Source organism: Limanda limanda, chromosome 16 (genome assembly GCF_963576545.1).
Source record: "Limanda limanda chromosome 16, fLimLim1.1, whole genome shotgun sequence".
In the NCBI taxonomy this organism is placed as follows: domain Eukaryota; kingdom Metazoa; phylum Chordata; class Actinopteri; order Pleuronectiformes; family Pleuronectidae; genus Limanda; species Limanda limanda.
In genome coordinates, this window is record NC_083651.1 from 25,745,028 (window position 1) to 25,757,988 (window position 12,961).

A 12,961-nucleotide genomic window follows, 5' to 3' on the forward strand; every position below is an offset into this window, starting at 1 on the left:
TTCGTTTCCGCGGACACTCCGCCTCTTGAGAGTGAACTCTACTAGGAAACACTCGGTTCAGAAGTGAAACAGCTCGTCACACACTTGCTGGACTTAATGATAACCTCAGAGGAGCCTCAAAGAGAGATGTCAGTCATCATCATTGCCTTCCTCCTGACTCTTTCTACACCCACAGGTAATTTCACTTTGTCGCGGAGCCGCTGTGTGTCAGGTGTCAACTGTTCAGGAAAATACGTTGAATAACATATAGCCTAAATGTTTGATACTGATGGATTGATCACCTGCTCAGAAAATGAACGTTATGTTTCTTATTTCTTGTCCATATTATTCATATACCTCGGGTAGAGATGCTACTTTTGGTGAAATAATGTATGAAGAGTGAATTTTGATACCCTGAGGATGATCATAACAAAGGCAACACAAGTAGTTGTGGCTTTATTCAAGGGCAGTAGTCATGACCATGACATTTCTGTTTGATATAACCACCATTTGAGCATTCAATGAACACTTTACTGATCCTGGGTATAGTTCCTGCAACTGCTGTCACACAGCCTCAGTACTTCCATGTTGACATGATGACATCACATAATGTCTGCAGATTTGTCAGATGCACCATCTCCTGTTCTTTCACATCCCAATGGTTCTCCTGGATTTACATCTGCTGACTGGGGAGGGCACTGAAGATTACTGAGCTCACTGTCATGTTAATTACACCAGGTTTAGTTTTTTGCTTTGTGACATGGAGCATTATCTTAGACCCTGTACACACCTAGTATTAACATGTGTTTTTTGTGTGGGAAGTAACCACATTACTTTGGATAAAGACACTAAGTAGAGACTCAGTCTGTCATGGCTTTTCATTTGAAAATTCAGCCCATGTTCATTAAAGAGGTACATTTGATCCAAATTAATATTATCTTGAAGATATCCGCGGGATTTATCAGGGTAACTTCAGGTTAACTTAAGGGTTAATCACCATGGAAACTTATGCTGAACTCCTAACTTTATGGTAAAATTGGAGATTAGAGATGAACCTGTATAAAAACACCACCCACTGACCAATCAATTCCTTTGAATCATGACATCAGCATTCTTAGAGGATCCCATGGAGCAAAATAAGATAAGAACCTACTCCGATGAGTATCTTTATGAAAGATATAGCCTCTCATCAGAGGGCATGATAAACCTTTGTCAGTTGCTGGAGCCAAACATAACCAACCTGACACATATGAACAATGTGCTCACAAAACCACAGACAGTCTGCATATTCTTATGTTTCTATACTTGTGGGAGTTACTGATATTGATGTTCTGGGTGTGTTTCTCGTTTCCATTATTATGTTGTGTCCACGTAATATATATTTTTCCCAAGTGTTCCACACAATCAGGATTTTTTAACAGCTGTCCTTCCTGCATTTAGCAGCTGTACCTGTGTTTTTTTAGTCCGGATAATCTGTTTATACTTCCCATATTTTTCAAATATAACAGTTTGCTCCTCTTTGCTGCCATTACAATTGTCCATGTCGGTGATGGTCATATGCAGTAAACACTGCCCCTTTACGTTCATGCACTCAAATTAAATGTAGGAAAGCATGTGTTGACTTAACAAATTAATTACCAGCTTTGTGTTATCGATTAGCCTGACAAAGTTGGGTCCCGATCGTAATCTGGGGGTTAGGGTTAGGTAGGTTGATGGATAACACTGCGTTGCGTCATAATGCGCGGAAAGAACTTCCCGCCTTCAGTGTGTATGTTGTTGTCTGCTCGTTTCTGTCGGTCTTCACAAAGACAAAAACAAGCACATTTATTTAGTTATCTTTCGATGATGTCGGATAATGAATCTTGATCGTTCCTCTCACTTTAACCCTGATGTCCTGGCTGTGCGCTCCATGTCTTGTCTCGCAGTGTGTGTGGTAGAGGGTGAAACAAACAAACATAAAATAAACTTATATAATTACGTCTGATTAGTGTTCGCTAGAAACACTTTTGGAGTCTCAGGGATAAACAGTGTAGCTGATTAGTGACCTGAACAGAACGATTTTATTATATCTAAAGAAGTACTCACCATTGACTTCGATTGTATTGGATTCTGCTCTAACAAAGTTTACCCCTGAGACTGCAGAAGTGTTTGTGGACTCAGATACTTAACCTACCCCTCCATCTGCATAGTGGTGAGTAGATGATGACAGAAATTTCATTTTTGGATGAACTATCCCTTTAATGTGAACATTAACTGACAATTGCATTGACGCCATATGATTAGCCGATTGGATTATTGCATGGGTGCAGGTCTACGTAGTCGGCAAGTGTCTAAAGTCTCCATCCCTGAGTGTAATTATGATAATTCCTACTTAATTTTAATATGTTTGCAGTGGTATTGGGAATCCTCAGCAGACCCACAAATGTGAACTTGACCTCCTACAACATGAACCTGGTGCTAAGTTGGAATCCATCTAAAGGGGCAGCCAACAACCTGGTCTACAGAACGGAGTACAAGTGAGTCAACACTAACATACGCACCAAGAAACCCTGTCAGTGCCATGTAGATCAGTTTGTGTCTGTTTTGAATTTTTTATGACTTTACTTATCACTGCTGTTCCACATGCTACCTCTCTTAATTTATAGAGATACCTATCTATTGTGCTGCTGTGTGATGGCCACAAATATCTAATACAGTTAAGTAAAATGAAACTGTGTTCTATGTTTGTTCAACTACTGCGACAGAGTCTGAAAGTAGATGTTTCAAGCCAAGTGTGAGTTGAGTTGACAACGCTTTCATACTAAAGGAGACACAGCTGAACTACTACAGGATGAACAAGAGGCAAGATATCTGCCCATCTCCAAATGGCAGACAAATAATGACCTTAATAAACTTTGACGAACAAAACTAAGCTGCAAAGAGAGGCAGACACATTACACTTTCATCATCACTTTCAGTATAGCAGGCAGCTGTTTGAAGCCACTGTCCACTACCTGCTCAGCAGAAAACAGAGCCTGATATTTCCCTCAGGACAGCTGATATTTTTAATTGGACTTGAATTCCTCAGAAGAACTTTAACACAATTCCAAATTAATACTAAAGCTGCTTTCAGACATGCACTGGTGTATGTGTGAACACAAATGTCCAATTGAGAGCCTCTGCAGACTTTATTTATGCAAAAGGCTTAAAGTTGATCTGGAACAGCGGGATATTTACTGTGTATAAGCAGTTGTTTTCTAACAGACAGTTCTATCAGTCACATTAAGTGAATGATAATAACATGTTAAATATGTGATCCTCATTCTGCTGGATTCTGGACACAAACCCAACTCCAAATAAAGTGCTAATGTTGCTCTGTGTCTGTTTGATGTTGCTTGTATGCACATTAGGGTGATCAAACGCTAAATGTGAGGGTTAAAATGACAATATGTCTTCAGCACAATTAATGTAGCTTTAAAAATGCAAATTAATCTAAAGTATTAGCAGACTTGCTTGTAATCAAGCCCAGGGTCAAACATCAAGGGTTCTTCCAATACTTTTTGTATGTTGTAATTACAAACACACTTACTAACTGAAATCATTGCTGGCAAATTGGTAATACCTGTGCAATATTTGTTCACAGAACTTCAGTCACAACCTACACAACAGGGTGTGTGAACATCTCCACCCTTGAATGTGACTTCACTCGCCTCATCCTTCCATCCATCACTGAGAATGGAAAGTATACTGGCCGAGTGCGGGCGCAATTGGGGTCAGAGAGTTCTGCCTGGGTGGAAAGTAACCACATTACCTTGGACAAAGACAGTGAGTAGAACCGCTGTGTGTCATGGCTTAACACTTAAACTCTGCACATGTTCATTTAAAGAGGTCAATGTTAACAAAAGGTGCACAGTGACTGTACTGTATCTGGAAATACAAGTGATCTTCTCTCAGAGACATATCTTGTAAAAACTTATGATGAGATGTATTAAAAATAATTTGTTTAGCTGAATCATCAGCCACCAGAATTCAAATAAAGATTACATAATTGATTGGTCTACCAAAAAAATCTGATTTAGTTTTTTGTAATGTAGCTAAATAACTGTAATTTAACGGATGCCAAACCCACTGAAAATTCAGTTTGCAAAAGAGCTGCAAATGGATGCACTGTAGAATGTGTGTGTGAAGCGCTTTGAGTGTCATCAAGAATAAAAAAAAGGTGCTATATACATAAAGACCATTTAGAGACCATATACTGTTCTGGTTCAGGCTTCACAGTGCTCATTTAGTTATTTCAAACAACAGGAGGTAGCTGTTTTCAGCAAGTTTTAACAACCAATTTTACACAACCATTTAAAAAGAGCAGATGGAGATTGCTCATCCTGGTGAACACAGTGAAGCATTTACAGCTAAAGAGCCAAATATTTTCCTTATTTACTATTACTTAAGCAGAGCTTGAAAGTCCAATAAAAGTACTTTATTTAAGTTAGAAGACATTTTACTCCAGTACTAACAAAAATGTACTGAGATAAAAGTAAAACGTATTTCAGTTAAGATGTTGATAATAAGGATATTTGATGAAAGTATTAAAATAAAGGACATCAATAGGTTACCATGCATTGGTTATGGTATTGTTCTATGTGAAAACAAGTTAGGCAACTTAAAGCCTCTGCAAAACAGTTGATAATTGATGGTTACAGTAGATAATGGTAACTTACAGCTATAGATTAGACAACACTGTTAATTTTAATTTGAGCATTAAGCTACATAGATCAAACTGCTGCCACTTAAACCAATTAAAACGAGAATAAAGCAGCTAAAGAGTGAAATATAACAAATGGTTGATTTGTTGCACACACCTGTCTGAACAGCTCTTTGTAATACTTTTGCATAATGAGGTCCTCAACAATGTGCTCAAGATCCAACTTCTCTGCTCTTTCATTCTGAATGTGAAACTGTATAACCCGTCAACTCAGAGTCTCTGTCTCAATGTAAAATATAACCCGTCAACTCAGAGTCTCTGTCTCAATGTAAAATATAACCCGTCAACTCAGAGTCTCTGTCTCAATGTAACGTATAAACCCTTCCACTCAGTCTCTGTCTCAATGTAAAATATAAACCTGTCCACTCAGTGTCTCTGGCACAATGTAACATATAACCCATCCACTCAGAGTCTCTGTCTCAATGTCAAATATAACCCCTCCACTCAGTGGATGAGTTTGGTTCAATATTCACTTGGACTTTTGAACTAGATGTACTGTACATGGTCAAAGGTCAAAGTCCCTTGAACTAACATTGGGCCTCATTCACAAACAGTGCGTACGCACAAAAATGTGGTTAAACCTTGCGTACGAACGTTTATCTGGGATATATCAATATGTTCTCACCTAAATTTGTTCGCAAAGTACTAGCAAATCTATTACTTCCTCAGACCATGCGTATGCACAAATGATGAAGGCCAGACTGTCCTAGAAAATGTAAAACACGCACCCCTTCAATGCATAGTATATTAAAACTCCCATTAATTTTGTTAATAATAGTAGATAGACAGCAATATTCTAATTTACTAATGCATTGACCAAGTATTATAAATACTAAAGTTTCCCGGCGATTGTTAAGGTTACTAGTAGGACTGTGTTGAATTTGTGCTAAGTGTATCTAGATTACAGAGTATACATACAGAAGGGGATAATGGAATATCGCAGCCATGAATAAAAAAAAAGCTAAACTTGCCTCATTAATCAATAAAATCAACTTGAGATCCAAAACGTACTGCTCCTAATGTGGTCTTACCAAGCAGCTTTAACACACAATACACAATTTATATGTCAAATCAAGTCAATAACCTTTTTGTATTTACAACTACGGTCTGGAAATTTAGCTTTTCCATTGTTTAATTCAGGACCAAAGCTTTGTTCGGTCTTGAAGAACAGCTTCCTCCTTACTTTTTGTGCCATTAAAGAAGCTGTGACCCATTCTTTTCTCTTTCTTCCCCAGCCATCATTGGTTCACCCAATGTCTCTCTTGTGTCTAATGGGGCCGCTATCGAAGTCAGCATTATAGACCCAGTGATGGTGATCTCAACCCTCAGAAATGTTTACATTTTTGCCACTTACGAAATCACCTACTGGAAGGACAGCCAGAAACACAAGGTGGATACATGTTTTTTATTTCTAAGAAGATCTCTTATGTATTATATATAGATTTGTGTGGAAGACTTTTAGGAGCAAAAGACAAAGCATTATGTTTGGGGAAATGATTAATTGCTTGACACTTGACAAACAAATCTCTACCCAAGTATGCTTCTTATGGTATCTTCAGAAGTTGTTCAAGTGAACGTAGGCAACTGGACTTGCTTTTGTTTCTTGAAGATGTTTCAACTCTGTTCGAAGAGTATTCTTCGGTTCTAGATCACAAGCAAGTCCAGTTACTTAAGTACACTCGTACGATTTCTGAAGATGCAATGTGGTAAGCATCTTGAATTAATACATGAATTTTCCTTAGTCATAATAACATGAGTTTTTTTTCTCCTCTTCCCATTATTTGTGTTAACTGGCAATGTTAATGGAAGCACAACGTTGTTTCGAAGGTTATGTCTACGATGTTGCCCTAATTAATATGTTTTTTGCTTAAACCATTTATAAAAGGAAATTATCAGTAAAAGTAAAATTTTGGGATTACATGTAGATATCTCATTAGTACTGATACACAAGTATCAATCAATCAATCAATCAATCAATCAAGTTTTATTTGTATAGCCCACATTCACAAATAACAATTCGTCTCATGGGGCTTTAACATTGTGTGACATCCTCTGTCCTTAACCCTCAACAAGAGTAAGGAAAAACTACTAAAAACCCTTTTCACAGGTAAAAATATGTAGAAACCTCAGAGAGAGCCACATGTGAGGGATCCCTCTCTCAGGACGGACAGAAGTGCAATAGATGTCAGGTGTAAGAAAACATCATCAGGATTTTTAGCAGCATCCATTAGGCTTTTTTACTGTACGGTAAAAAATACTGATTACTTCTGCTGTTCTTTGTCTGATTTTTCTGTAGAACAAGAACCTCCTTGGGTGGCAGCAATTCTGACATTTGTCTTCATGGCAATGGCAGCGGCTCTGGTTGTGATTGTGGTGGTGTATCGGAAAAGTATATCTCACTTTCTTTGTCCTACAGATTCACTGCCGCAGCACTTCAAAGAGGTGTGTATGTTTATATCTATGTGCGTGTACTGTTTTTGTTTACAAGGTTCGTTTGTAATCACAGATTCACCTTAAAATTCGGACAACTAATTTGGGGAGCAACAAAGCATGATCTTAAATGTTCACAAAATTGGCATGCTGATTTCAGATGTATGCATGTAATTGGATCTTAAATGTTGGCATTCATGTTAGACTCAGAAAGTGTCCCTTCAGTTGGATATTTAACCATTTTATTAATGACATTTTGTATTAATATAAATTAAGTTTTTCTCAATTGTTAAGACACTTAAGGAAACTGGGATCCCCTTGATCTCCATCATCACCGTCTTAGCACAACAGAAGTCTTCTCAGTTGGAGGAGGAGGTGTATGTGTGAACGCAAATGTCTGAGTGAGATTCTCCTGAGTTTCTTCGGTCTTTGTCTGCTGGCCCCCTAGTGCAAAGTCAGCAGAAACTTTGGAGGAGATTATGTGCGAATACAGCTGGAGATCCTCCACAGGATTGACGTGAGCAAGTGGGGGGGAGGGGGGGGGGCAACAGTTAAAACACAAAATTAAAACACCTAAAATAAAACACAAACACAGACGAAGATGTAAAGAGAGTTCTTGGTGATAATAGCGCAAGGCTGGTGTTGACAAAATCAAGTGATCTCCGCAGCAATTAATGTGTTACATTCTGCCTCTAACTGCTGCGTCAACCCTCACCTCAGTCTTCCGGAGGATTTGTTGCTGTTGTGAACATGTCGGAGTGGAGAATCTAATGCATTGTTAATGTGGGAAAGGCAACCTCGGGAGAAAGTCTGGACCGAGTCTCTTTTTTTCTGCATTTCAACAGATAATCTTAATCTCAAAAGGGCAGGGTTACATTTTTTGTAAATTAAATAAAATAGTAAAATTATCTTGTGCTTTATTGCACATACTGTAATTACGATTCATTTGACTGACTAAGCCTAAACTAAATGTATCATTTTAGATTGTCTGCCTCTGTTTCAGCCTGTCTGTTAACTGTTTTGAAAATGAGTGAACACGACTGTTTAAGCCAGACATGGGCAAAGTACGGCCCGCGGGCCGTATACGGCCTGCTGGGCTTTTTTATCCGGCCCGCCGAACTTGTCCAGATAAAAAAAAAAAAAATTGAAATTAAATTTTTTTTTTTTTTTTTTTTTGAACTAACAATTTTGTAGCACTTTAATGGCACATGCTTATAGAACTTTGTAGTTTTGCTTTATTTTTGAAGAAATCGTACTTTCTTGATTCTTGATGTTCTGGGTTGTAACCCAGACTGACAGGGCTGAAGGAGCCGGTGTGATGGAGATTCTGTCTCTTCTGTTATCTTATACTGAATGATTGCAAGCAAAGATACAGAGAAAAATCACACTCTTTCTGATTGAACCAATCTATGAACTGTCTGCGCGCAAACATTCTGCATCCTTAGGGGCTAAGCCCCCCCCTTCTTTCAATCCTAGAAACGCCCCTGACTTATTGTAAGTCGCTTTGGATAACAGCGCCAGCTAAATTAAATTTGCCCGGGAGTGTGGTGTATAGGGCTCGAAAGGGCACATGATCTCCCTTCGCTTTTACTCTTTGCCTACTTTACAGACTCAGCAACATTTTTTTCACAGACATACTGCGTTTAAAGAGTCATCTACCAAGGCATCTTTTTTAGAGGGCATTCGAAATAGCAAAGGCTAGCAAGCCTTTTTCTGAAGGCGGGTTTATGTTAAATGGCCTTGCAAATAAGTGCTTTGCTACTTGGTAAAGGCCAAATCCTTTCATCTAATGATTTTTCCATGTCATTTATATTAGTTCACACAAACACTCCATCCATCTGTTCCTGGCCCGGCCCTCTGTCAAATTTTTGAACCCATTGTGGCCCGCGAGTCAAAAAGTTTGCCCACCCCTGGTTTAAGCAATCAACAAAAACTGAAGCACAAATCTGAATCAACTTGCCTCTTTCCTATATCTAGTATCTGCTGGCACCACCCAACTCCAACATCTACTTGGTCATGCAGAATTCCCACCCACCGGAGGAGATCTATCACAAAGTCCGAATCATTTAATTCCTTAGCAAATAAGCATGCTCCCTTTAAAAAGCAGATCTTACCCCTGGTTTTCACCAGAAATCTCTGAGTTGCTAAAGTTAAGGCATTTGGGTAAAAGCACAGAGCTCAAAGACCCCAACGGATTGGCAAAATTTTCAACAGTTGAGATATAAATGTGTCAGGGCAACAAGAAATGCCTGTACCCTTTAGTTTATAGTTTATAATCTAATACTTGGAACACACAGAAGATCTCTGCCCGAGGATCTTAATGTACAGCACATGACGGCTCATAAAATACTGAAAGATCTGATATGTAGCTTGGAGAAAGGCCATGGAGAGAGAAAAATCAAACAAAGACCCTAGAAGCCTGGCAAATTAGTTCTGTGGAGTCTGGAGTCGATCAATAGATGTTTGGGTTAGGGAAGTAAAAAGTCTGCTACAATAGTCACAATGTAATGTAATAAAAGCATATAAAATAATTTCTATGTCTTTAAAAGTTAAAGTTTCAAAATAATATTGAAATATTTCAGAGAGGATTAAAATATGATGTATCAGCTGTGTTAGCGTTAAAAGTTAAATTGCTGTCAACCCAGACGCCAAGTTTCTTTGCAGCAGGGTTGATATGATCCAATAAAAGACCAGCAGATGGCAGTATTTACCTAGGCATGTGCTCAGGTCCAATTAAAATGATCTGACAGACGACAGTTGTTTACAGCAGTGATTCCACTCACTCTCAGAGACACACACAGTGAGATCAGAGCTCGTTCACGTAAAGCAGCCTGTCAGGGACAAACAAGAGACAGTGTTCAAAAACCAAGTTGAAAAGAAAGTACGATGAAGCCTATCTTGCTCTTGGGTGCACAGTCAATGCGGTAGAGCATGAGGAGAGACAAGTGTGTATTTTATGTCTGAAAACTCTATGAGACCCAACAAATTAAGAAGATACTTAGAAAAATTACACCCCAGTCACATGCATGTGTTCTTTTTGGTTGAGCTTTATCATCTTTGTAACAAAGTGATTATAATTGAATACATTTTTTCTCTATTATTGAAAAAGTACAGACTGATGGAAGAATGTAGTGATAAATATCTCCAAAAGTACTTCAATTAAGTTGAATTTAAGCAGTTATGGCACAATTTTTTGAAAAAAGCGACAAATGTCACAAAAAGTTGTTTAAAAAGGTTTTGTATTTGCACATCAGAAATTCCTGAAAGAAATGTGGATTTAATGTTCATGTGTATTTTGTCATAATTTTGTTGGGGCAGGGGAGCGGTTCGGGCATGAAAAATATTCTAGATCCAAAGATGGGCATGACAGAAAAAGTTTGAGAGCCACTGGTTTAGAGAACTCAACAAACCAGGGTCTGTGGGTTTAACACGGTACTCCGCATAAAAATTCAATGAAACACCCTGCTTGTTTATGATGTGACCCAAGGGCAGCATGCATAAGGAAAATATAATTGGACCCCAAAACTGACCCCTGGGGAACCCCATACTTCACAAAAATATTATTTACAGAAACACAGAACCTTATGTTTGTGAGGTAAAATTTATACCAATCTAAAACCATAACAGAAACCCCTACCTAGTGCCTCGGGCTGTCCAATAAGAGGTAGTGGTCTATGGTGTCAAAGGTTGCACTCAGGTCCAGCAGTACAAGGACTGAGCACGTGTTGGTAATTTTGAAATTGGCCTCTAATTCTAAAGGAGGAAGGGATCTAGTCCCGTTTTTTTAACAGCAGATGAACCCACACTGCCACGCAGTATAATCGAACAGAACCATTAGACAGAGAACTTCTCACAGTCTGCATCATTATTAACTGGGGCACAAGGAGGAGGTAGATTAACCAACTGATCGACCATCAGTCAAATAAACATCTAGGGTTTTGCTGGTGGGTAGATATCAGTTCAGAGAAATAGTATGTGCCTTAACCATATTGTTGGGTTGTAATAAAAATTCCTTTGTGATATTGTAATGAATTGAGAGTCCAGATTTCTCTCCATCTTCGCTCTGATTTCCTACAATCCCTTTTACAGCTTCTAAAATTGTCATTTATCCAAGGTAGTTTTCTCTCAGATGCCTTTGTCCTAGCTTTAACTGGAGCAACAATATTTAAGGATGACAGACACACAGAGTTAAAACTGTCAGATCATTGGTAAGAGAATATTCAGAGTGCTTTGGCAATCAAATATTGGGCAGAACATTGAAATGCTGTGCTCATTAAAGATGTGAGTGTACGACCAGTGGGTTAAGACAATATTTACCACTGGTGATCACAGTTGAATGAACATTTGTTCTCAGATATTTAAAAAATATAGCAATTCGGCAAAGGATACTTTCAAACCCAGGGTGCATACGAGGTCCAAGGTATGACCCCAGTCTGTCTGCATACATGTAGAAGAGCAAGAAATTTAAACAAGAAAATATCAGCACCAATCTTTAAAAAGCACCTAACTGTAAACACTGTTGCCAGGGCAACTGACGATATGGAGCGTAATTTGTTTTCAAAACGTTGTTGACTTATGGTTAAAAGTTCAAAGGTGAGAGTAGACATGACTGATGAATCCAACAGGAAACTGCGGGTGACATCTGTTAATCGGAGGCAAGGGATCACTCTGGAAGGTATGGGGAGATCCAACAGAGAAGCGAAAATGGCGGGGGTTAGGCACAGTTATGGGTTATGGGAATGGGATAGAGTGGGGAGTGTACGGAAATCAGCCAGTAGGGTGAAAGAAAAAGAGAAACAAGGACATTCTTTTGGCAGAGTAGGGGCAAGAAAACAAATGATGAGTAATTTGGAGGAAGCGGGTGACCATTTTGATGATAATTTACAAGAATGCGGGATACATGGCATAAACAGTGAGGTAATATATACCAAAACCGATAAGATCCTTTAAATGTCAAAGATTTGGTCATACTGCTATGACATGTAAAGGAAAAAGAAGGTGTGCAAGATGTGGTGAGGATCATGAGTATGAGCAGTGTGGGAAAGGGATGCAACCAAAATGTTGAAACTGTTTAAGTACTTATCTGAGATGGGAAATGAGGAAATAGACCGAAATCAAGATATAGAAAATGTTTGGAGAAATTACACTAAAAGTTATCAATCCCTAGAAGCAAAAAGAAAGAATTAAAGAGAAACCCCAATTTTAGTTCACAGTTCTGACAATCTAACAGAGGAAAGGAAGCAAGGGAGCGAAGAAACTAAACAAACAAACCCATGGATTATACAGAGAAGATAAAAGTACAAATGGTGTGATGGATGCACCTTTTACTTTGCGGGATGAGGAGAGCTATAGGAAAAACTGGGTTAACATCTCCAGGGAAAGATCAAATCCGTTACATATAGTTAAACCATTTGGGGAAGCAGACAGACATTTTACTTTTAGGTATATATAATAAAATATGGGAAAAGGGAAAATTACCCACTAACTGGAAGGAAGAAGTCATCATACCTATAATAAACCAGGAAAGGACCCGACAAAACCAACAAGCTACAGACCAATCGCACTTACATCTCATATTGTAAAAATAATGGAAAGGATGATCACTGAGAGAATAACATTCCATATTGAGAGCAGGGGCTTGTTATCTCCTTATCTGAGTGGGTTTAGGAAAGGGAGGGGAACAATGGATCCAATAATCTGTTTAGAGACAGAAATTAGAAAATCTCCAGTTAGTAAAGAAGTTATAATGGCAGTGTTGGTAGATGTTGAGAAGGCTTATGACATGGTATGGAAAGAGGGTTTAATGATTAA

General features: G+C 38.5%; 1 protein-coding gene across 1 annotated transcript; it reads left to right on the forward strand.

Moving 5' to 3' along the window:
- Window positions 1–21: 21 nt before the first annotated feature.
- Window positions 22–9,902, forward strand: LOC133021303 (interleukin-10 receptor subunit beta-like). The gene is made up of 7 exons (XM_061088080.1): window positions 22–175; window positions 2,372–2,495; window positions 3,602–3,783; window positions 5,956–6,110; window positions 6,369–6,426; window positions 7,017–7,162; window positions 9,128–9,902. Exons 1-7 carry the CDS (start codon window positions 97–99, stop codon window positions 9,218–9,220), a joined length of 837 nt encoding a protein of 278 aa, XP_060944063.1. The 5' UTR covers window positions 22–96; the 3' UTR covers window positions 9,221–9,902.
- Window positions 9,903–12,961: the final 3,059 nt, after the last annotated feature.